Consider the following 24218-nt stretch of genomic DNA (forward strand, 5'->3'; position numbering starts at 1 on the left):
GGCCTAAGTTGACCAAATGCCCTGTCAAACAGTTGCTACAGATTTGGTCATGTCTATTTCTCCACTGCTCACTAATTCTTGCTCTAGTGTCCTGAGATACAATTAGCCCCAATTACCTTTTCATGTTCTGTTATTTTTTTGCATTGTTAACTGGGTTTCTTCCCAAAAGCCAAAGGTAACGTTTAATGATCCAATTGACTGGAAAGGCTTTTGTTGCAAAAGCATTCGATGCCAGTCAGCTCGCTTGGCAGAAGGCAAGAGAACTGGGTGACAGGAACATACTGGCTGGCTATGCCGACTATCCATAAGGGCACGATGTCAACAGCCCATGGGATGACAGAATGAACGTCACCCTAATTACAGCGGTGCACGGTCACTTTCACCAAATCTGCGAATAGAATTGCCACATCCATCTGCTTTATATTCCCTGCTTGATATATTTTACTTGACTTAAGGGAATCCTGACAATTTCCCACTAGACAAGTTAAAAACTGCCCCAGTGTCCATAATCACAGTCATCTGATATAGTCAAGGTTCTTCTTGCTGTGTGTTTTAAACATCTAATCTCTTAACATCAGAGACAACTCATCTTTATTCTTGCACTGTAAAATTACCTAAATGCCATCCACTGCTCTTGCATACTTTCAGTGATATATCAAGCCAGAGCTTCCTGACTCCCAAATCAAAATGAATGAAAACATCTTCACTGCAGGTATCACTGAAAACTGTCTGAGCTCAATGATCCTCATCCAAAGTCCATGCACCAAAATCTGATTTAGTCAGAGAGAAAAAGGAAAATGAGAAACCCAATCAGGAAAATGTCACGAGAATAGCATTACATTTGCAAGTGCCTGGATTTTAAAAGGCACACCCCACTCTCTGATCTTCACCACATAAAGGCCTAACTCAACACTTTTTGCACATTGTGTGGGATAGGTGAATGGGTTTCATTGCAGTCTCCATCTCTGACCCTTTTACTTACAACCCACCAGTTTTCTTTCTCCCTCGTTCTCCTCAAGCTTTATCTGTCTCCAAGATTAGCTCCTCATCGATCTGTGAGCTGGCTGACCAATTGTAAGTGAGCCCACCGGACTGTAAGTGATAAAGCAATAAATGGCATGGTAGGCAGCTACACTGCAGTACCAGTCCTGTTCAGGCATCACTGTCAGGATCACAGTGAAACACAGAAGGACAGAAAATGCAGTAATGAGTCTTCTCAAGTGTGCAGTGGTGCAGGAGAGAAACACAGAATCTACAACACAGAAACAGACCCTTTGGCTCATCTGGACTACACTGCAACAAAGGAAACAGACAGACATTTAGGGAGGTTTAAGTGGCTTAGATGCCTTCAAGTCTCATCACTTAATTAAATTAGCATAATAATTATATTTAACTTGCCACAAGAGCCTTTGCTCGAGATTGTTCGACTGAATTAATTGATCTCTTGCCTCCTTAAGTTCGAGCAATTACCTCAAAATGTTATTTTTTTTTGCTTAATACATGTTAACCTCATGGTCTTGTAAATTCAGTCTTATTAAATGAGATATTAGGAAATTTAGCAGCTTAACATGCTGGCTGTGCCAAGGAGGGTGGAGGGTGAAGACTGTGAAGTGAGAAAATTGCTCGTGTTAACATTTTTATTTTAAAAAAAACCAAGAATGGATTAGCATGATCTCTTACAGGAAGTGACAGTCACATTAGTGAAAGGTCAGTGTAAATAGTGAAGACTTGTGCTGACTGAGCCATCCTCCTGGTGAACACTGACCAGCCCTTAAGAAGAAAGTCACTTGAACAGTAGGAGCTGCCTCAGATTTGATCACTGGGCAACATCCTTGCCTCTTGCAGAATGTAAAGAAGGATCATTGCGTAGGAGCTGAGCCTAAGCGGTAAAGATCCTTGCTGCAGTCATGTCCATTTGAGATTTGGACAGTTATTCTGCCACCTCTCTTGTTGTCACCCATGGAATCAACACAAATTGAGCATATTGCTTTAAAAGTGTTAGGGTTGGGCCAAGGGCTTCTCGTGACATCTCTCAACTTGACTGACCCAAAGACACAAAGCAACTCAGTCACAACTGGATAAGAATCAGCTTAGGGTGAAAGCTCTGAAGAGCTGTGTTTGACACAAAGCCCCATTGGAAGCCTGAGTCTGAGCCCAGCTGGAGGATCGTGTTGACTTCTGAAGTAGCATTCCTTCCATAATAAGTGTTATTCTTTAACATGTGCTTTCCTATCATGGTTCAAGCCATCCACATCCTGGGACACAGACTGTGTAATCTAAACGCAGATTTCAATTGGCGTGGCCACCAGAATTCTGGTGTTGCTGCTCTCCCTTGTTGCTCGCTCATAGCTGCTGTTGGATGAGAGGGAGCTTGATGTTGTCATGGAGGAGAAGCGTGAGGATGGTGTTTCCATGGAAACGCTGCTCTTGGCAATGGTGCAGACAGGGGATAAGCTCTGTTGCTTCATCCTGGCCACCAGATCTTCTTCAGAGGAAGAGCTCACATCAGCAATGTTATTGCTACAATCTGTGTCCAGCATCCATCGGTAGCTCAGGTACCTGAAGATCTCCTTGACAGAGCACCTCCTCTCCGGTTCAACAGGCAGCAGTTTCCGGAACATGCGGAGAGCGTCGTCAGTGAATCGCCTCCATTGGGATGGCACATTGGCACCTCGACGCTTCTGCCATCTCACAAACTCATCATAGAAAGAGTCTGACAGGAGGGCTTTCTCCCAGGGGAAGTTTCCCGTCAGCATGCAGAAGAGTAGGACCCCAAAAGCCCAGACATCAATGCTGTATTCCACTGAGAAGCCCTCATGTTTGGAGGCATCACAGAGCTCCGGGGCAGTGTAAGGGATGGTGCCACTCACCCGTTTGACAGGTGTGCCAGCCCGACGAGTCATCCCAAAGTCAGACAGTTTAACTTTGCGGCACTCCTTATCAAAGATGAGGATGTTCTCTGGTTTGATATCGCGGTGTACCAGCTTCCTGCTGTGCAGATAGTCCAGTGCTAAGGCAACTTGGTGCACACAGCGCTTGGCAATCTGTTCAGGAAGGCCAACCTTAGAGAGAACAAGAAACACAAGTTTCCAATATTAACCTCTTTGGTAACCACATATAACTTCAGACACAATAAGATGAAATACTTCAATCCTAACTTCAATCCCCCGACCCAAAAGATATTGAGATTGAGGACCTTGAATGCAGAGATGGTGGAATGGGAATTTCTGAAAACTGGGTTATTTTTGGGAAGGACAGACTTGAACCTGCATATTGATAGAACAGGGGACTTTCAAACAAGGGATAATGGAAGAGGACCTCAAATTAAGAAAATTCAAATGATCCATTCCAAAAGTTAGGGTAATAGATTGGAAAATCGAAGCCTCAGTCATAATGGGATGGAGGCCTGCAAACTAAAGGAAAATGAGACAGACGACGTGTAGTTCAGTAATAGGGACAGGCCAGTGAATCTGCCATCCTTTGGGTAGGCTGCAAGAGACATAGTGCCTGCTGAGAGGCTGAGAGGATGCACTCTGGGACTTAGTGACTGAGTTTGGCGACAACGTCAGGTACTCTGAGCTGAATAGCAGGTTAGAGATGGCTTCTTGGCTTCAAGATGAAGAAGGATTACCTGAGCTGCACGAGTTTCTGTCAGAAAGAGAAATCTTGCAACTATACAGCACTTTTCAAGACCACAGGATGTCTTCAGAGGCTGCGTGGCTACAGAGTCAGCCGGCCTTTAAAGCCTGGAGCAGGACCCTTGCTTGCACATGGAATGGGCCCCTGGCTGCAGAATGACGTGGGCTAGTGTAACCTGGTGGGGTAACCAGGCAGCAGCATGGTGTGGACTGGTGTGGCCCAGAGGGGGACTGTAGGAGTGACATGGTGTGGACTGGTGTGGCCCAGAGGGGGACTGTAGGAGTGACATGGGGTGTGGCCTGGTGTCGCCCAGAGAGGGACTGTAACAGTGACATGGTGTGTGCTGGTGTGGCCCAGAGTGGGACTGTAGCAGTGACATGGTGTGGCCTGATGTGGCCCAGAGTGGTACTGTAGCTGTGACATGGTGTGGCCTGGTGTGACCCAGAGTGGGACTATAACAGTGACATGGTGTGTGCTGGTGTAACCCAGAGTGGGACTGTAACAGTGACATGGTGTGTGCTGGTGTGGCCCAGAGGGGGACTGTAGCAGTGACATGGTGTGGCCTGGTGTGGCCCAGAGTGGGACTGTAACAGTGACATGGTGTGTGCTGGTGTGGCCCAGAGTGGGACTGTAGCAGTGACATGGTGTGGCCCAGAGTGGGTGGCCCAGAGGGGGACTGTAGCAGTGACATGGTGTGGACTGGTGTGGCCCAGAGGGGGACTGTAGCAGTGACATGGTGTGGCCCAGAGTGGGACTGTAGCAGTGACATGGTGTGGACTGGTGTGGCCCAGAGGGGGACTGTAGGAGTGACATGGGGTGTGGCCTGGTGTGGCCCAGAGTGGGACTGTAGCAGTGACATGGTGTGTGCTGGTGTGGCCCAGAGTGGGACTGTAGCAGTGACATGGTGTGGCCCAGAGAGGGACTGTAACAGTGACATGGTGTGGCCCAGAGTGGGACTGTAACAGTGACATAGTGTGGCCCAGAGTGGGACTGTAACAGTGACATAGTGTGGCCCAGAGGGGGACCGTAGCAGTGACATGGTGTGGCCCAGAGTGGGACTGTAGCAATGACATGGGGTGTGGCCTGGTGTGGGCCAGAGAGGGACTGTGGCAGTGACACGGTGTGGCCCAGAGTGGGACTGTAACAGTGACATGGTGTGGCCTGGTGTGGCCCAGAGTGGGACTGTAGCAGTGACATGGTGTGGGCTGGTGTGGCCCAGAGGGAGACTGTAGCAGTGACATGGTGTGGCCCGGAGGGGAACAGTAGCAGTTGACATGGTGTGTGCTGGTGTAACTCAGAGCGGAACTGTAGCAGTGACATGGTGTGGCCCAGAGTGGGACTGTAGCAGTGACATGGTGTGGCCCAGAGTGGGACTGTAGCAGTGACATGGTGTGGGCTGGTGTGGCCCAGAGTGGGACTGTAGCAGTGACATGGTGTGGGCTGGTGTGGCCCAGAGTGGGACTGTAACAGTGACATGGTGTGGGCTGGTGTGGCCCAGATTGGGACTGTAGCAGTGACATGGTGTGGCCCAGAGGGGGACTGTAGGAGTGACATGGTGTGGCCTGATGTGGCCCAGAGGGGGACTGTAGCAGTGACATGGTGTGGCCCAGAGGGGGTTGTAGCAGTGACATGGTGTGGCCCAGAGGGGGTTGTAGCAGTGACATGGTGTGGGCTGGTGTGGCCCAGAGTGGGACTGTAGCAGTGACATGGTGTGGGCTGGTGTGGCCCAGAGTGGGACTGTAACAGTGACATGGTGTGGGCTGGTGTGGCCCAGATTGGGACTGTAGCAGTGACATGGTGTGGCCCAGAGTGGGACTGTAACAGTGACATGGTGTGGGCTGGTGTGGCCCAGATTGGGACTGTAGCAGTGACATGGTGTGGCCCAGAGTGGGACTGTAGCAGTGACATGGTGTGGGCTGGTGTGGCCCAGAGTGGGACTGTAACAGTGACATGGTGTGGGCTGGTGTGGCCCAGAGGGGGACTGTAGCAGTGACATGGTGTGGCCCAGAGGGGGACTGTAGCAGTGACATGGTGTGGCCTGGTGTGGCCCAGAGGAGGCACTGTAGGAGTGACATGGTGTGGCCTGATGTGGCCCAGAGGGGGACTGTAGCAGTGACATGGTGTGGCCTGATGTGGCCCAGAGGGGGTTGTAGCAGTGACATGGTGTGGCCTGATGTGACCCAGAGGGGGACTGTAGCAGTGACATGGTGTGGCCTGATGTGGCCCAGAGTGGGACTGTAGCAGTGACATGGTGTGTGCTGGTGTGGCCCAGAGTGGGACTGTAGCAGTGACATGGTGTGGCCCAGAGAGGGACTGTAACAGTGACATGGTGTGGCCCAGAGTGGGACTGTAACAGTGACATAGTGTGGCCCAGAGTGGGACTGTAACAGTGACATAGTGTGGCCCAGAGGGGGACCGTAGCAGTGACATGGTGTGGCCCAGAGTGGGACTGTAGCAATGACATGGGGTGTGGCCTGGTGTGGGCCAGAGAGGGACTGTGGCAGTGACACGGTGTGGCCCAGAGTGGGACTGTAACAGTGACATGGTGTGGCCTGGTGTGGCCCAGAGTGGGACTGTAGCAGTGACATGGTGTGGGCTGGTGTGGCCCAGAGGGGGACTGTAGCAGTGACACAGTGTGGGCTGGTGTGGCCCAGAGGGGGACTGTAGCAGTGACATGGTGTGGCCCAGAGGGGGTTGTAGCAGTGACATGGTGTGGCCTGATGTGACCCAGAGGGGGACTGTAGCAATGACATGGGGTGTGGCCTGGTGTGGGCCAGAGAGGGACTGTGGCAGTGACACGGTGTGGCCCAGAGTGGGACTGTAACAGTGACATGGTGTGGCCTGGTGTGGCCCAGAGGGGGACTGTAGCAGTGACATGGTGTGGCCCAGAGGGGGACTGTAGCAGTGACATGGTGTGGCCTGGTGTGGCCCAGAGGAGGCACTGTAGGAGTGACATGGTGTGGCCTGATGTGGCCCAGAGGGGGACTGTAGCAGTGACATGGTGTGGCCTGATGTGGCCCAGAGGGGGTTGTAGCAGTGACATGGTGTGGCCTGATGTGACCCAGAGGGGGACTGTAGCAGTGACATGGTGTGGCCTGATGTGGCCCAGAGTGGGACTATAGCAGTGACATGGTGTGGCCTGATGTGGCCCAGAGGGGGACTGTAGCAGTGACATGGTGTGGGCTGGTGTGGCCCAGAGTGCGACTGTAGCAGGTGAGAAGGAGAAGTTGGACTCTCTTTAAGTTACCTTTCTTTAGTTTTGAATTTATTTTCCATTAGTACGAATGGTGCTGTGCATGAGGATGGCACACACAATTCCCTTTTCTTTATAGTGAATACACGTGACAATAAATGATTGATTTCAAGAGTAAGAGGACTTCAGAATAAGGGATGAGAGGGATATATGATTGGAGACCGCGGGTAACATTACATATCTTCAAACTTAAGTGAACAAGATAACTGCTTTCAAGAAATGGCTATCCATTTTATCGTATTCTAAAGAAAAGCCCTTTCTAAAGACAACCCTCAGGCACTAAAGTTCGTTCCTGATTTGATAAAAGATTGCACCTTGAGCAAAGGAAAACAAACTAATGGTCAGAAGAAGAGGAACTTAGAGAGCATAGAGTCAAGGACAATAGTATTTGACATCTTTTTGCTGTTTAAGATGTTGTGTACCTGTGGAGGAATGATATCAAACAGGTCTCCCGCAGTTGCGTATTCCTGGGCGAACACATAATATTCATCTGTTTCAAAAGCGATCCCAAACATATCAATGATGAAAGGTGAGGCTGAGAGATACAGGGAGATGCTGTACTCTCTGAGGAAGCTCTTCAGTTTGGTGGTCTTCTTCCTCAGGAACTTCAAGGCCATTTTGGTACCTGAAGTGAGAAGGAAATAAAATGAATTATTTTATTCACTGACTGACTGATGGCTATTCAATCTGAGGAACCCTGGCCTCCCGTTTGAAGTTATGTTGGTTTTGTACAAATTTTGATGAATATTTGCTGGGGAGATGGGAGGGAGGGGTGGGAAATGGGAATCTAAACACGTGAGCATTGAATACTCTCTATAAATGCAAGTCTCTTTTCTCATTTCAGTTTGCCAAGTTGTTACCTCCTGTTTAATTCAAATAACCAATGTGACAGTCAGATTATACCTGCTTGACCCACCTGATAATCAGGCGCTCAGAGATAGTGTCAAGCATCATTCCATTTATATTTCAGAACTTTTCTCAAGAAACTAGGGCAGGGCACATAATGTTGAATACTGGTCATAATGTTCACCACTTATCTACTCTCACATCCACTATTATATTCTCCTTCCCCACTCAAAGTGGCATGCTAAAGAAACAACAAACTCCCTAAAGGGTGGGGGGGAGAGGAATCAGTAAACACGATAAAACAGTGTTCTTAGAGTTGCACCATCATTAGACCCCCATTAGCTCCATCCCTCTATGCCCAGTATGGCTTACTGTCTCCTACAGCAGAGGGCTGGCACTCTGATTAAGAGGTAATCAAATCACATCACAGCACTGGTGTCATCCACCCTCTGAGAGCTCAGTCGTATACTCTCTTATGGTGACTTCCGGTGACATTCCTGAGAAGGGCATTCAAAAGTAGGTAAATGGCACAGTCCTGTGCTGTCCTCAGGAGATAGTAATGAAGAGCTACTCCAGTTTGCCCTCTACAATTCAAGCACTCCAAAGCCAACTATTGAACAACTTAACTGAAGTCAACTTGTACATATCAAGGATCAATTTTGGAACATTACTGACCAGCTCTACCTTAAGGCCTGAGCCAGTTGAGAAGCCAGTCTATTTATTCTTCTTGCTTATCTGTTAGTGGGCCAATTTCTTGTGCTCATTTCTCTGAACATCAATGGCTGGGCCTGCATTTATTACCCACCCCTAATTGCCCTGGAAAGCACGGTGGTGAACTGCCTTCATGAACAGTTACAATTCGTGCGTGTTGGGACAGCCACAGTGCTGTTGAGAAGGGACTTCCTTGACTTTGACAAAAGGGAAGATACGGAACAAGGTTCCAAGTCAAGATGGTATGTAGCTTAGAGGGGATCTTGTCAGTGTTTGTGTATCTGGTCCTTCCAGACGTTAGCTGAGAATTAGTTAAAAAGGAACTCTGGTGCACCTTGTAGACATCACACCTGCAGGCAGTGTGCATCAGTGATGCAGAGAGTGAATATTTGAAGTGGTGAATAGGGTTGTGGTGTAAAATTCCAAGCAGTGGAATGTGGTGAAACGGTTAAAAATTATGTCCCAATACATGTGTGAATCTAACCGGAATGGAGGTGTTGCTTAGTCCCGTGTGAATCTTCTTATCTGTATGTAACCAGAATGGAATGTGTTTTTCTGCTGTTCACATGAATGTTTATATCTGGAAAAGAGTATATCAGCCGGAAAAGTCTCCAGTTCGGTGAGTCTGCTCCGGGGTTACGTTTAACCGCCGAGCGTGGGTTGTTGGCAACCGCTCTACGAGAACTGACGGCTCCCAGTTTTTGTAACATGTAGAGTGAGTATAAGCCAGACCCGTTGTGCGACGCTGCGGGGAATAAAATGCCCATATTCTAGCAGTCTCGCCTCTTGGTCGTTTGTTCTGTGTCAGACTACTCTCCTACGAACCTGACCTTGAGAATTTTTTAAAACAAGGGTGCAAGTGAAATGGGGCTGCTCTCTCCTTGATGCTGTTGAGTTTCCACGGTATTATTGGAGCTGAGCTCATCAAGGAAAGTGGAGAGCATTCCATCACACTCCTGAGTTGGGTCTTGTCAACAGGCTTTGAGATTTGCAAAGTTAGTTTCCAAAAAAGGTTCTCAGCCTCTGATCTGCTGTTGTAGCCATGGTGCTTACATGGCTGACCCAATTCGGTTTCTGGTTAATTGTAACTCCCAGGGGGTTGAGAGTGGAGCTTTTAGGCTGAATGACAAGAGACCAGAGTTAGATTTTCTCTTGTCAGAGAGGGTCCATTGACTGTGGGGACATGTTCATTCAGTCAAGTCTGAATGTTCTCTGAATTTTACTGCACAGACTGCTTCAGTATTTGACAAGTCACAAACAGTGTCTAACCTTGTCCAATCATCAGCAAAGATCCCCACTTCTGACTTTTATGATGGAGGGAAGATCGCTGATGAACCGATTGAAAATACTTGGGCCCAGGACACTATTCTGAGAAATTCTAGCAGAGATGTCCAGGAGCTGATATGGTTAATCTCCAACATCCAAGACCATCTTCCTTTGAGAGAGATGTAACCCCAACCAGCAGACAATTTCCCCCTGATTCCCATTAAGTCCAGCTTTACTTGGGTCTCCTTGATGCCTTATTCGGTCAAAAGCCATTGATGTCAAATGCAGTCACTCTCATCTCACCTCTGGAATTCAACTCTTTTGTCCATGTTTGCACCAAGACTATAATAAGGTCAGAAATTGAGAGGTCCTGGCTTTGTGAGGGGCAGTTCATGCCTCACAAGCCTTATTGACTTCTTTGAGGATGTGACGAGATAGATTGACAGAGGTCGAGCAGTGGATGTGGTGTGTAAGGATTACAGCAAGGCATTTGATAAGGTCCCCCAGGGTAGGCTCATTCAGAAAGTTAGGAGGTATGGGATACAGGGAAATGTTGTTGTCTGTATACAGAATGGGCTGTCCGCAAGAAGACCGTGAGTGGTAGTGGATGAAAATTACTCCTCCTGGAGGTCGGTGACCAGTGGTGTCCCACAGGGATCTGTTCTTGGGCCTCTGCTCGTTGTAGTTTTCATAAATGGCTTGGATGAAGAAGTGAAAGGGTGAGTTAATAAGTTTGCTGATGACACAAAGGCTGGTGGTGTTGTAGATGGGGTCGAGGGCTGTTGCAGGGTACAACAAGACATTGACAGGATGCAGAGCTGGGCTGAGAAGTGGCAGATGGCGTTCAACCTGGATAAATGTGAAGTGATTCATTTTGGAAGGTCAAATTTGAATGCTGAATACAGGGTTAAAGACAGGATACTTGGCAGTGTGGAGGAACAGTGGATCTTGGGGTCTACGTACATGGATCCCTCAAAGATGCCATCCAAGTTGATTAGATTAGATTCCCTACAGTGTGGAAACAGGTCCTTTGGCCCAATCAGTCCACACCGATCCTCCGAAGAGTAACTCACCCAGACCCATTTCCCTCTGACTAATGCACCTAACACTACGGGCAATTTAGCATGGCCAATTTACCTGACCTACACATCTTTGGACTGTGGGAGGAAACCAGAGCACCTGGAGGAAACCCACGCAGACACGGGGAGAATGTGCATACTCCACACAGACAGTCGCCCGAGGCTGGAATCATACCTGGGAACCTGGTGCTGTGAGGTAGCAGTGCTAACCACTGAGCCACCATGCCACCCCATAAGGATAGGATTGTTAAGAAGGTGTATGGTGTTTTGGCTTTCATTAGCAGAGGGTCTGAGTTTAAGAGCCCTGAGGTTTTACTGCAGCTCTATTAAACCCTGGTTAGATCACACTTGGAATACTGTATCCAGTTCTGGTCGCCTCATTAGAGGCAGTATGTAGATGCTTTAGAGAGGGTGCAGAGGAGATTTACCAGGATGCTGCCTGGATTGGAGGACATGTCTAATGAAGAGGGGTTGAGTGAGCTTGGGCTTTTCACACTGGAGAGAAGCAAGAAGACAGGTGACTTGACAGAAGTGTACAAGGTAATGAGAGGCAGAGCTAGAGTAGATAGCCAGAGACTTTTCCCCAGGGCAGAAATGGCTGTCACAAGGGGTCATGATTTTACGGTGATTGGACGAAGGTATTGGAGAGATGTCAGAGGTAGGCTCTGTATGCAGAGAGAGGTGGGTGCTTGGAGTGTACTGTCAATGGTGGTAGTAGAGACAGAGATATTAGGGACATTGAAGCAACTGCTGGACAAGCACATGGACAGCTGTAAATTTGGGTGTGTGTAGGTTAGGCTGATCTTAGATTAAGATTAATGCTCAGCACAACATCGTGGGCCGAAGGGCCTGTATTGTGCTGTACTGTTCTATATGAAACCCAAATTAGGCATCACTGAGCAGGTTATGGCTGAGTCAGTGCTGCTTGATAGCACTGTCAATGACTCCAGGCATGGGGAGTACACTGAGGGGCATTAATTGGCTGGGTTGGATTTGTCCTGCTCTTTGTGGAAAGGGCATCCTTGGGTTCTTTTTGATATTGTGGGGTTAATATCAGTACTGTAGCATACCTCAACAGCTTGCAAGTGATACAGCTGGTTCTGCAGCATGCCTCTTAATGTTGTCAGACCCAATAGTCTTTATAGGCTGTGCAGTAGGCTTGATGGACTAGTTGATTTTCTCTGCCTATCATTTGTTTATAGGCTTAGCAATCACACCACAAATAACAAGAAATATGTACCCAAAACTACCCATATGGGTATAGAAAAACATAATCAAACAAATGTTGACATTAAACCAAAAAGAAATTGAGATACATGCGCAGAAGCTTGGCCAGAGAGAGAAATTTTAATGGTGTCTTAAAGGAAGAGAGACTTATGTAGAGGTAGGAGAGGATTCTAAAGTTCAAAGTCTACACAATAAAGATACAGCTGCTAATGGGATAATGCAAGTGAAGATCTGCCAGAGGCCAGATTTACAGGAGGTCAAAGGTCTTAGACTGTTGTAGAGCTGGGTGGAGTTACAAGGATAGCTGGAGAGACCACAGAGACATTTGATTATGGGATGGGTTGGGTTAACAATGCGAGTTTTCTCTCAAGCACAAGTCTCACTGGACGGGAGACCTGAGCTGTGCTCCCAACTTGCGTTGGTCTCTATGCGTGGAGTACAGATCATTGGATCAAGCAGTGCTAGGCACAGAAAAGCTGTGGTACCTCTTACTGCCATTTGAGGGAGCTCACTATCCAATAGGACCTTGCTGGGTACAAGATGCGATTGCACAGTTCCAGTGCAATGTCTGAACGATCCAGTGTTGAATTGATAGGGTTGGATATAGTCTGTAACCCTGGAACAGTATCAGATACAAATACATCCACTACTTCACTGGATGGATTCAAGTATTTAATCCCACCACTGCCACTTGTGCAGATAGCTTGTTGGAGTGGTACGGTGGCTCAGTGGTTAGCACTGCTACCTCACATTACCAGGGACCTGGGTTCGATTCTAACGTCGGGCTGTGTGGAGTTTGCACATTTTACCCGTGTCTGTGTGGGTTTCCTCCCACAATCCAAAGATGTGCAGGTTAGGTGAAGTGGCCATGCTAAACTGCCCATAATGTTCAGGGATGTGTTAGGTGCATTAATCAGGGGTAAATATTGGATATTGGGGTGGGCTACTCTTTGTAGGGTCAGTGTGGAGTTGTTGGGCGGAAGGGCCTGTTTCCACACTGTAGGGATTCTAGGAATCTGAAGAAGGTTACCAAAATTGCTTTATAGTTTCAGGACTGTTATTAAAGCTGGTATTTGGTGTCCAAGCTTCCAGGAATCAATGATCAATCTCCATGACAACCTCAAGAAAAAGATCCATCATAAAACTCCAGAAGAGTATGTGGCTTTCTCAATTTTCACTGAACACCTATTTTGTAATTGATTCTAACACTATTAAAGATGACAGAAAAGCCACTGGGTGGATTCGTGAGAAGGCAAGTGATGTAATCTCCAGGAATGCATTGCAACCAGAGTTGGCAACCAAATGCTTCAGGAATAGAAACAGAAAATGCAGGTTTAGTCGGAAATCCTGAAGCAGTCATTTCAGACTTGAGACATCAACCATTTCTCTCTCCACAGATGACATAGTCTTGGCGTGAACTGAAAGGAACAACACGGGATTTACACTGAGAAAAGTGGTTGGTGTTGACTTATTCATTCCATGCCTCCTCATTCATTTATAGACTCACTGATGCTAAGTCCTCCCTTCAGTTTTTGATGCAAATTGAACTCTCACTGTTGAATCATTCTAGTTATCTTACTTTCAAATTAAGGCACCCTATCAAAATCTCTTTGTTTGACAATGGGATTTGCCTGAAAATGAACTTTTGTCAGCACTGTATGCTAACGGATTACTATAATCTAGCTCCTATTGTAGGCTGCAGAGCTTTAGCCCATTAGAATTTAGAATCCTACTGCACAATAAGAAGCCAATCAAAGATGTGTAGACTCTTTCAAAGTGGTGTCCATTCAGTCCCACTCCACCCACTCTTGCCTCCATCACTGCATTTTTTCCTTCAATTCTCTCCTGCAAGTTTCTGTTGAGTTTACGTCCATCACTCTTTCAGACTACTTTCCAGATTTTGTTGTATGAAAATGATTTCTCTTTATTGCCATGCTGGATTTTTCTTGACTATTCCGGATTGCTGGTGCTGGCCATTTCATTTTTTACAAAGGGATGCTTGTTGTCAGAAAATGGACATGACTCGCGAAACTTAATTATTGGATGCTGCCTGACCTGCTGTGCTTTTCCAGCAACACACTTTGACTTTTTCCAAACTGAATTATCAGCCAACCTCAAAATAAGGCTGAATGGTTTGCTGGGTCTTTCAGAGGGTCGTTCTGAATCAATCACTTTGATTGAAAATGCATGGAGAAGGATAGTGGGCTTCCTTCCCGAAATGGCATTAGCTATCCAATTAGATTCTTAGTAAAAGCCAACTTTGACGCCATTTTTAATTTCTTTTGAAACTGGTTTGGTAGGATTTGATTTCACATTGACTGGACCAGTTAAGCTCTCATAAGACAGAAATTGCTACAAAAAGCAGACTGGGTTTTGTAAAAGGGTGTAAAGGTCGACAATAGTTAAAACTGCAGAAGCCCATCGGCGCCATCTGTTATGATGATGTTATAAAACCTCGGGGGAGAACATCGCAGGATCTTGCATAAATAAGACCAACAGCTGGGAACCACTGGCCCAAATCTGTCCAACGTGGAGGAGTTGCATTCCGGGAAGGCGTTGAGCATCTCGAGACTAGTCATCAGGGGAAAAAGCAGCTGCCAGGTGAAAACAGTGGAAGGAGTGTGCTGTCATATCAACGCCCCACCCGTGCCTTCCTGGCCCATGTGTAATACAGCCTGTGCTAGCTGTATCAGACTGGACTCACCCTGAGAGTGGAAGAGAGTCTCCAAGGAATGGCCAATGATGATGATGATGACCCATAGTCTCCGTAATAATGTGCTTGATATTAAAGTAACTTATACCTAGTTGCTATCAGATAATAAACTCTATCATTTCTTTAATTCTCTAGATCGAGCAGGAGCTGCACATCCCTACCAGGAAAGGGGATAGGGACATAACTCAACTGGAGACCTCATACAATATGACGAGCAGTGGTGAGGATTGATCTTAAAACACTGGGCATCATTAGATATCAATATGCTGGACAGCTCAGCAAAGCTGGTTCCATATAACAATGTTTCAGACTAGGTATCTCTAGATAGCTAATCCAGAAATATTGTAAGTACATTAATCTATCCTGTACATGATAAAATGCTTTGTTTGAACACTAATGATACCTAGTCTGAAACATTGTTATATGGAACTAGCTTTGCTGAGCTGTCCAGCATATTGATATCTAATGATGCCCAGTGTTTTAAGATCAATCCTCACCACTGCTCGTCATATTGTATGAGGTCTCCAGTTGAGTTATGTCCCTATCCCCTTTCCTGGTAGGGATGTGCAGCTCCTGCTCGATCTAGAGAATTAAAGAAATGATAGAGTTTATTATCTGATAGCAACTAGGTATAAGTTACTTTAATATCAAGCACATTATTACGGAGACTATGGGTCATCATCATCATCATTGGCAATTCCTTGGAGATGAGGATGACTCTCTTCCACTCTCAGGGTGAGTCCAGTCCGATACAGCTAGCACAGGCTATATTACACAGGAGTATCAGTGTGCACTTTGCACATTTTTATGACTGGCTCCCTGCACCCAAGGATCAAAGAATTTGAGCAAATGAAGGATGTGCCAACAGTGAGGGAATAAACTGGAGCACATTATTACCTCTGAAGCATAGGGTTGTGGATTCAAGTTGCAATGATAAAGACTTGAGCATAAAGCCAAGGTTGATACTTCCCTGTTGCGCTGAGTGAGTTGGGGTTGCTCTGCTTTTTGGATGAGGATGTTAAATTGAAGCCCCAACTGTCCTCTCGGAAGGATGTAAAAGATTCCCTGCTCACAAACAAGAGCAGTAGCAGTCTCCCTGGTGTCACTTGGTTATTATCATGGCCTGTTTGTGGGGACTTGCTGTGCAATTAATGCCAAGTTTCCAACACCACTACAGTTCAAGAAAGCATTCCATTAGTTTTGGGGTCAAGAAAAGGTGCAATATAAATGCAAGCTATTTTGTTTCCAAATTGGACAGAGAGGACTCCCCCCATGTGCATTCCCCACTGGCTTTAAGTATCAAGACAACTCCGAGCTGAAACAAAAACTTGCATATACATGCACACGCGAACTATAAATGTCAGTAAAAGGCAACAACTTGGGCATGCACAAACACCCATGCATGCAGGCACTTCCAAACAATCAATAGCTCCATTGTCAGGTCCTTATAGAATGCTAATTAATTAAATTCCTACTGAACAACAAATTGCCCAGAATAGCTGTGTCTCTCTCCACCCAAGGTGTGGCCTTTTGACAGGCTTCTAATTCCAAAACTGCCAGCTATGTTTGAGCACGTCAGCTGTCACATTGATGTTGAGTTTGTGTTCTTACGGAAAGGACTGAAAATTGCGCCACCACACCCAGACAAGGTCACACCCAACATCAGAAGAGAAAGTACACTGCTCTAAATAAATAAACCAGATAGCACCCTACGCCATACCAAGGGTGCTTCAAACAACAACAAGTGCAGTGATGTATTAACCAATATGGCAGCCACCTTGCACAAAGCAAGATTCCATAAACATCAGTCAATCGTTCTGAGATTTCATTAGATTGATAGAGGAATAGTTGGTATCCAGAATGTAAGAATGCTCTGATCTTCAGTTTGTATTAAGAGGTTTTTAAGACTTACTTTGAACTGTCAGTGTGCAGAGAAGGTGCTTCATCAGAAATTGTGGTGTAGCGGTATTTCAACCTTCAAATATCTGAGCCAACTGGAACCCAGAATCTTGACCAGTGCTGGATGACAATCTGTGCCACAGTTTCAATGGCCAATGAAGAGTCATCTAGACTCCAAACGTTAGCTTGCTTTCTCTCCGTGGAGGCTACCTGACCCATTGTCATCTCCAGCATCTGCAGTAATTTGCTCCTTCAATAGGTAATGTCTCTGTTTCAACATCTCATGGGGACCAGCGTTCTCTCTCAGTAGGTACGGCCTTGACTCAGCTAATAGCACATTTACTGCTGAGTCAAGAGTTTTTGGGTTCAAGTCCTATTCCAGTGACTTGAGGATGAGCTGTGGACTGAGATGCCAAGGCAGTACTGAAGAGAGCAACACTGTCCCTGTCCCTCCTCAGCCAACCCTCTTGAGTGGATATAAAGGATATGCATTTAAGAGCAGTGAGGTCTGGCCAAGATAATCTCTGAATCAACATCACTAAGACATTATCAGTTCCTTTGACTTATTCAAGTTGGAATTTCATGAGCTGTGGGAATTCCTGCCTAAGCCATCATTTATTGTTCATAATTGTGCTTGAGAAGATGGTAGTGATCTGTTGTTTTGAACTGCTACAGTCCTTGGAATATAGGGACACCTGCAGTACTTTTAGGAAGGGAATTTCAGGACTTTTTTCCCCCAGTGGCAGTGACTTGTGTGCAAATTGATTGTCATTTTCCTGATAATAACTACACTTCAAAAGTACTTTATTGACTGTAATGCATTTTAGGACTTCCTGAAGGCAAACAAAGTTTTTTTTTCAAACAGCAATGGTGCTGCTTTGTAGGTTCGGCAATTTCCTTCTATATATAAACACCTCTCGATCAGAAGTCCTGATCCAAACTAGTCAGGTGTAACTTATTGAGAGACTGTGGATGGTGTAGTTAAAATGCATTCTGGATCAGTGGTGCTGGAAGAGCACAGCAATTCAGGCAGCATCCGAGGACAGGCAAGATCGACGTCTCGGGCAAAATTTTGCCTGTCCTCGGATGCTGCCTGAATTGCTGTGCTCTTCCAGCACCACTGATCCAGAATCTGGTTTCCAGCATCTGTAGTCATTGTTTTTACCGAGTTAAAATGCAGTCTAGTCACCTCAAGGAATTGGCTCCCAGTGAAACAGTAACCAATGAAGATCTCCTCTCTATAGGTGTCTGATCGCATATTGGTCATGTTACTGTTATCGTGACCCAGATGTCTAGATTAATGATCGAGAAACATGAGTCTGAATGACACCACTGCAACTGTGCAATTTAAATTCAGTTAACTACATTCACCTGGAAGAGACAGTGATGATCATGAAACTAGTAAATTGTTGTAAAAACCTATTTGGATCATTAATATTCTTTCGGGAAGGAAATTTGCTGTCCTTATCCAGTCTGGCCTATGCTTGACTTCAGATGTACCGTCATGTGATTTGTGCTTGACTGTCCTCTAATACAAGCCACTCAAGTTGGACTTCAATGGCTATTAGGGTAATAAATGCTGAACTTGCCAGTGCTCCCCACAAGCTATGAAAAAGTTCTCTGGTGGCCACTGAAGTAAATGTAGCTAATGATAGCAACACAAATGAGTCAGCGCTGAGTGCTGCTCTCCATGAACTCAACAATCTGAATCAAAGCAGCCACAAGGATTATGTGAACGTCGCTCCAGTAGTAGGGCTTGTTTCTCAGCTTTAGGCTTTTACATTGCATGTTGCCAGGGCAACACAGAGAGGCTTCTGTTTTGCAATAGACTGTTATGCCTAGCTTGAAGTATGCCATTATTTAATTGGATATGAAGTAAAGTCAAACATTAGTCAGGATTTTGTGGAAGAAGCTTTGTATTACAACTGATAACAATAACATCTTATATTTATATTCCATTGTAATGCAATAAATGGCTCCCAAGACGATTCACAAAAACATAATCAGACGAAATGGAGACCAAGCCAATGAAGGAGAGAATAGGAGAGGTGACCAAAGCTTGGTCAAGGAGGTGGAATCTGAAATGGGTCATAAATGTCAATGTGGCTCAATTGGGAGCACTCTTACCTGGAAGTCTGTGGGTTCAAGTCTCACTCCAGAGATTACCAAACCACAAGGTAGTTTGTTAGTCTGTTACAGCATTGAGGGGATGCTGTAGTGTCAGTGATGTTGATCTCTCCTTAAGAGATGAAACCATGCCCCCCAAGGTGGATGTAAAACATTTCAGTACTATTTCTAAGAAGTGGAATCAGAGTTAAATGGTCAAACCTCAACCAGTGTTAGAAAGACAGAGTTTTATGGTCATTGTCGATTTGTTATTGTGTATGCAAACCGGCTCCTGCGCTTCCTGTAGGGACAACAAAGACGCTATTTCCAAAAGCTTAATTGGCTGTTAGTTGCTTTGGGATATTGTGAAAGGTGTGGTGCAAGTCCAAGTATTTTCTCTTTAAGGACATGAGGGAGGTAGAGAGGAAACCTCAGTACTGGGATAGCTGTGGCATGACCAATGTGGCTAATATTGGGGGGAAGTGTCTGGAAGGTCAGATCACTTTGCCCTCAGAGGCCCTTGGAGCTTGGGGACGGTTCAGAAACAGAACAAAATTGAGATCAAGAAGGATTTTAAACATGGGGGCATGAGAATTCTTATGTAAAGAAGAGGTAGCTAGATAGTGTGGGGAGCTATCGGAGATCATCAATAACAGGCAATGGGTGGCATAGGTTGCTTCGCCCATGTTGGATGCCAGCATAAAGGAAGAGAATGTTTCAATGCAGTCCCAAGTGTCTGAGTACTCATTGAGAAAGTGTGTGGTGGCAATTGCTACTTACCTCTGACCTTATGGATAACCAGGTCAACCTTGCCATAGGTGCCTTTCCCCAGCTCTCTAATCACCTCGTAGTATTTATTCACCTCCAACCTCTCCAGGTTCTGAGCTGTGAGCAGTTGGAGTTCCTCCAGAACATCACTGGCTCCTCGGGTCATCAGTGAAGAATTCATGGCTGTTATCAGATCCAACCTGGATCGTAGTCAACTCCAGTTCTGAATTCCAATCTTACCCTCTACAGTGAAAACAAATAAAGCATTGTCAACACATCTAAAACCAACACTCCCATCACTCCATTCAAAGCCACAATTGTCAATCTAAAACACCTAACAATGATCCTTCCTGGGCTGCTTATTCATCACTGTGCCTCCCTGTGAGGACAGTCATTCATTGGGCTGCACTAGGTGATTTTCTCTCTTTAACACTGCTATTTCCATTACCTCTTTCTTGAATAGATTCAGTGACTTGGCCTGCACATCCTCTGTGGTGGAAGCTTCCACAGGTTCACTACCCTTTGAGTGAATTTTCTTTCTTATCTCACTCCTACATGGAGTACCAAGTGCCTTTTCGCATATTTATAGAAGCTTTTACAGTCAGTTTCCATGTTGCTTGGAAATTTCAGACTTGCTGATTTTATTGACAATTTTATACATTTCCTACTTGGATCTAATACTGTCCCTAATTTATTTTCTAAGACATGGTTTAGCCATGATTACCGTTATACTCTTTTTGCATGCAACCTGAAATGCTTCAAATGTGTAAAGGGAAAGAATTTTCATTTAAATAATTAAAATAACTGCACAGAGGCTAGTATCTCATCACCAAGTGACCAGCCAGCTCAGAGTCGATTAGATTAGGTTAGATTCCCTACAGTATGGAGACAGGCCCTTCAGCCCTACAAGTCCACACAGACCATCTGAAGAGTAACCCACCCAGACCCATTCCCCTACCCTATATTTATCATCGACTAATGCACCTGACACTATGGGCAATTTAGCATGGCCAATTCATCTGACCTGCACATCTTTGGATTGTGGGAGGAAACCGGAGCACCCGGAGGAAACCCACGCAGACACGGGGAGAATGTGCAAACTCCACATAGACAGTTGCCCAAGGCTGGAATTGAACCTGGCTCCCTGGTGCCATGAGGAAGCAATGCTAATCACTGAGCCACCGTGCTGCCCATTATATTGCATTGGTCCACTCAGCCAGCCTGTCCACATCACCCTCATGTTAGTCCCCTGAAGTGAGAAGACTCTGGATCTCTGAGTCCCTGTTAGCCAGGGCTCTCTGATTAGCTCAGGTTAACCCCAATCAAGGATCTCATAGTCAATAAGATCCACCTGGTTCTAATCATTACAATAACATCATGCATTATTTCATAATGGGAAGGGTGGTTCCAAATGTATTTATAAACATTTGGCAATTTTTGAATTGTAGTCATGTCTAGATAAATGTATCAACTCAGCTGTGCACAGAATGATTCCACCAAATAGCAAAAGACAAAATGATCTGTTTTTAGTGCTATTGTTAATATTGGCTATGACACCATGGAAAGATCCCTGCTCTTTGAATATAGCCATGGGACATTTTAATGTTAATCCAACAGAGAGCATCTCCCACGGTGCTATTTTGTTCCCTTGGCATGATCTACGGGATCAGTACACAGTGCAGTTCCAAGGCAGCAAGGGCACATTCACTCTTGACTCGTAGTCAACCCAGGGTCTGAGTGATTGAAACTCAGTCCCCAAGATCACTGTTTTTGTCTGAGACTCAATAAACACACAGTGGCCACATGGTTCATGCTGAGGGTGCTCACTGAAATTAGCCTGCAGCTGATTTCAATCCAAATGAGAAAAGAAGGGTTCGGCTAGGACGCCCCAACGAACCGTGTGAAGATTAACCAGTTGCCAGGGGCAGTGCCAATGGCAAGGGGAAGCATCTTTATTTCCTCACAGTGACCAGGCCCACTCACCATTGCTGTAATAACAATTTATTGCAATTGCAGAAAATGGGGAGCCCTGAGTTTAAGCCATCGTATTGTTTTGGTTGCCTTTCTGTGAAGTTTGTTTACCACATACAGAGGGTTGTAGGGAGCTGAAATGACATGGTCCCTGGCTGATGATGTTGTGAGAAAAATGATCTCTCATTTTGTCAGTTTACAGAGAGATCTTCAATGCTGGGTAAGCGCAGTCACTGAGCAGGTCTAGATTTTAACTGGAATTTGTGTTCTTTAAATCACGGTGAAAGGTTGTATATGGATACAGAGAGACGGTTTCCTCGGAATTGCCAATCTGAAAACAAAAAGGACTGTTCTCTTTCTCTGTCCATTATTCTCTCTTCAGTATCTTCTCTTCCTATTCTCCAAATCTATCCTCATCTGTTCCCACTCGTGCCTTTTTAAACTGTTTGCTGTCTCGACTTTTTTTTTCTTGCCTTTAATTCCACCCGTCTTCACTTGTTTGTTTTCTCTCTCTCTCTACCTTTCCATCACCAGCAATAGCCCCCGTCACTCCCCTCGCTTTGTTTGACTGTTTACATCTCCATCTCCTCCGGTTTCTGTCCATCGCCAATATTGCGTGACCAGACTGCGAGATGCGGCACGCCCCACATTGCCCTAAACCAGCACCTTTTAAGAATATTGAAACGTCTCCTTGTAAATAAAGCTGCTTTGCAGCCCTGAATATTAATCCAACTGATTGCACCGACACTGCAAATTCCCATTAAAATTGCGTGGAGGCAAAATGGCCTTTTGCTGTTCAAAATTCAATGTGCAGAACATATTCAGAGGCAGCTTTAGAGGCACTACAGGGTGAAGGAATTTATGAAAGCAGACAATTTATGGCGTCTCGTTTAGTTAAACAATATTGATGCACCGGTTAACGAAATAATACAATTTGGGACATCTTTGCGTTGTGCAGGTAGGCTGGGTACTGTACAGAGAATGATGCAACGCAGATTGTTCGACCCATCGTGGTGTGCTAGCTGTTGGGAAGAGCTAACCAATCAGTTCCCTCTCACTGCCCTGTCACAATTACCCCGTCAAATATTTCTTAATTCTCTTCAAAGTTATTATCGAATCTGCTTCCTCCAGCCAGAACAATTCACCCTGAAAGGGGGAATTTTGCCCATCTGATTTCTCTGGCTTTTTTTTTGCTCATTATGCAAATAAAAGAGATCTGGAAGGTTCAAGTCCCTTGCTGATCACTGATTAGAACTGAGGCTGTTTAATATTCATTAACTTGCCTGAGCTAGCGAGATTGCAATGAGAGCGAATAGACAGGATCAGCTGAAAATAGTCACAGAGACTAGGAGCAGGTCGATAATAAAACAAACAAAAACGGACACATCAAAGCCAACATGTAGCAGCAACTAAACTGGACTATTCGGGAGATTCTCTGTTAGGCTTTGCACAAAATATAACGTCGGATACCAGTGTCAGGTATCCTTAATTTTAAAAAAAAGCTAGTGGTGGTGGAAACCAGCTTTGTATATATTCTCAAACTTTCGCAGACAGCAGTGAACGGGTGACCACTGCTGCACTGTAGTGGGTGTCTGAGACTAAAGGCTCCCTGTAATTCTCACCCACTCTAATTACTATTTCAGCAGACACCAACTGAACTATCCATACAAACACGGTTACTTGATACAAAACATCGCAAACGCACCAGCTGCAAAGAAAATTCTAACACTGCAGGTTTGTTTGTGTAAAATCGCAATATTTCTGATCGCAAAACAAGTATCCAACACCTGTCTTTCGGACTCCCCCGAGTCACAGCCATAACAACAACCTTGTTTCTTTCTCCAGATAATAAAAACAGCCTTCCCGTTGAACCCGCTCCCATCACTTGGTCCCTGTGATGCATTTGAAACGCTGCGTTTAGAGAAAGGGGAAAATTATACATTTTTTTCCAGCTCTGGAGGTTATGTGGCACTCTGTACACGTTAAACAAAACAAAAAAAAAGAAATACTGCTTTAAAGTTACTGTGCAAGTGTTTAGAGAAAAGACATACGCCTCTGAATTCTTCACAAACCGCAGTGGCACAATGCACTGGGTGAGGTCAGACAGGCATCAGCTGGATTGCCTGAAACCCCTGTCCTGTTGACTAGCCAGCTGCATTCATGCCAGCATTAGCCTGGCACTCTCATTCTGCACTGCATCCAATACATGGGCATGAAGCTATTGCCATTCCTCTAGCTAGCACCCTTTCATTGTTCATTGCAATCACCTCACTGTTTGTGTATACTATATGCATACATATGTAAGTAACAATATAGGCACATGCAGCGTTGTTACAGATATACAATAATATACGTTTATAGCTTCTAATGTTAAGAGAACGCACAATATTCCTATTGTAGATTATATTTCATTCCTTCTTATTCGATAAACAATCATAGCAAATAAATATGTTCCAGAGCTCACGTGTTCTCTTTTTGCGTTTCTATTGTTTGATGCAGAAAACAAAACCAGTGTTCTTTCTATTGCTGTACAGTTGCCTCACCTTCGTGCTGGGATACCTGGCCACAGTGCAGCCCAGATAGAGGGCAAGGATGGAATTAGTTGTGCCTGCAGCAGCTTCTGATGCTAGCATTGACTTGCTCCTTTGTTTGGGAGTGCTTGTTCTTCTCGTCTTTATCAGTACCTTGTGATGGTGTTTTTTTTCCTCCCTCTCCCACAGATGAAACTGCTGCTCATTAG

At 45.5% G+C, this 24218-nt stretch overlaps 1 protein-coding gene across 1 annotated transcript; it reads right to left on the reverse strand.

Moving 5' to 3' along the window:
• Nucleotides 1–1623: 1623 nt before the first annotated feature.
• Nucleotides 1624–24218, reverse strand: bsk146 (brain specific kinase 146). Its single transcript, XM_043714369.2, has 4 exons — nt 24022–24218; nt 19520–19750; nt 7315–7517; nt 1624–3062 (listed from the first exon to the last, which is right to left on the reverse strand). The coding sequence occupies exons 2-4, from the start codon at nt 19686–19688 to the stop codon at nt 2277–2279; spliced, it is 1158 nt and encodes a 385-aa protein (XP_043570304.1). The 5' UTR covers nt 19689–19750; nt 24022–24218; the 3' UTR covers nt 1624–2276.

The sequence above is a fragment of the Chiloscyllium plagiosum genome, unplaced genomic scaffold, assembly GCF_037043375.1.
Source record: "Chiloscyllium plagiosum isolate Xiang-an unplaced genomic scaffold, Cpla_swu_hap1 HiC_scaffold_25, whole genome shotgun sequence".
NCBI lineage: Eukaryota > Metazoa > Chordata > Chondrichthyes > Orectolobiformes > Hemiscylliidae > Chiloscyllium > Chiloscyllium plagiosum.

Bases quoted from the DNA above. Each gene is read 5' to 3' on its own strand.
- bsk146 (XM_043714369.2), bottom strand. From the start codon at position 19,688: ATGAATTCTTCACTGATGACCCGAGGAGCCAGTGATGTTCTGGAGGAA. The intron at 7,518-19,519 runs GTAAGTAGCAAT...TTCTCACTTCAG, and splicing joins GGTTATCCATAAGGTCAGAG to GTACCAAAATGGCCTTGAAG. The intron at 3,063-7,314 runs GTACACAACATC...GTTCTCTCTAAG, and splicing joins TTGATATCATTCCTCCACAG to GTTGGCCTTCCTGAACAGAT.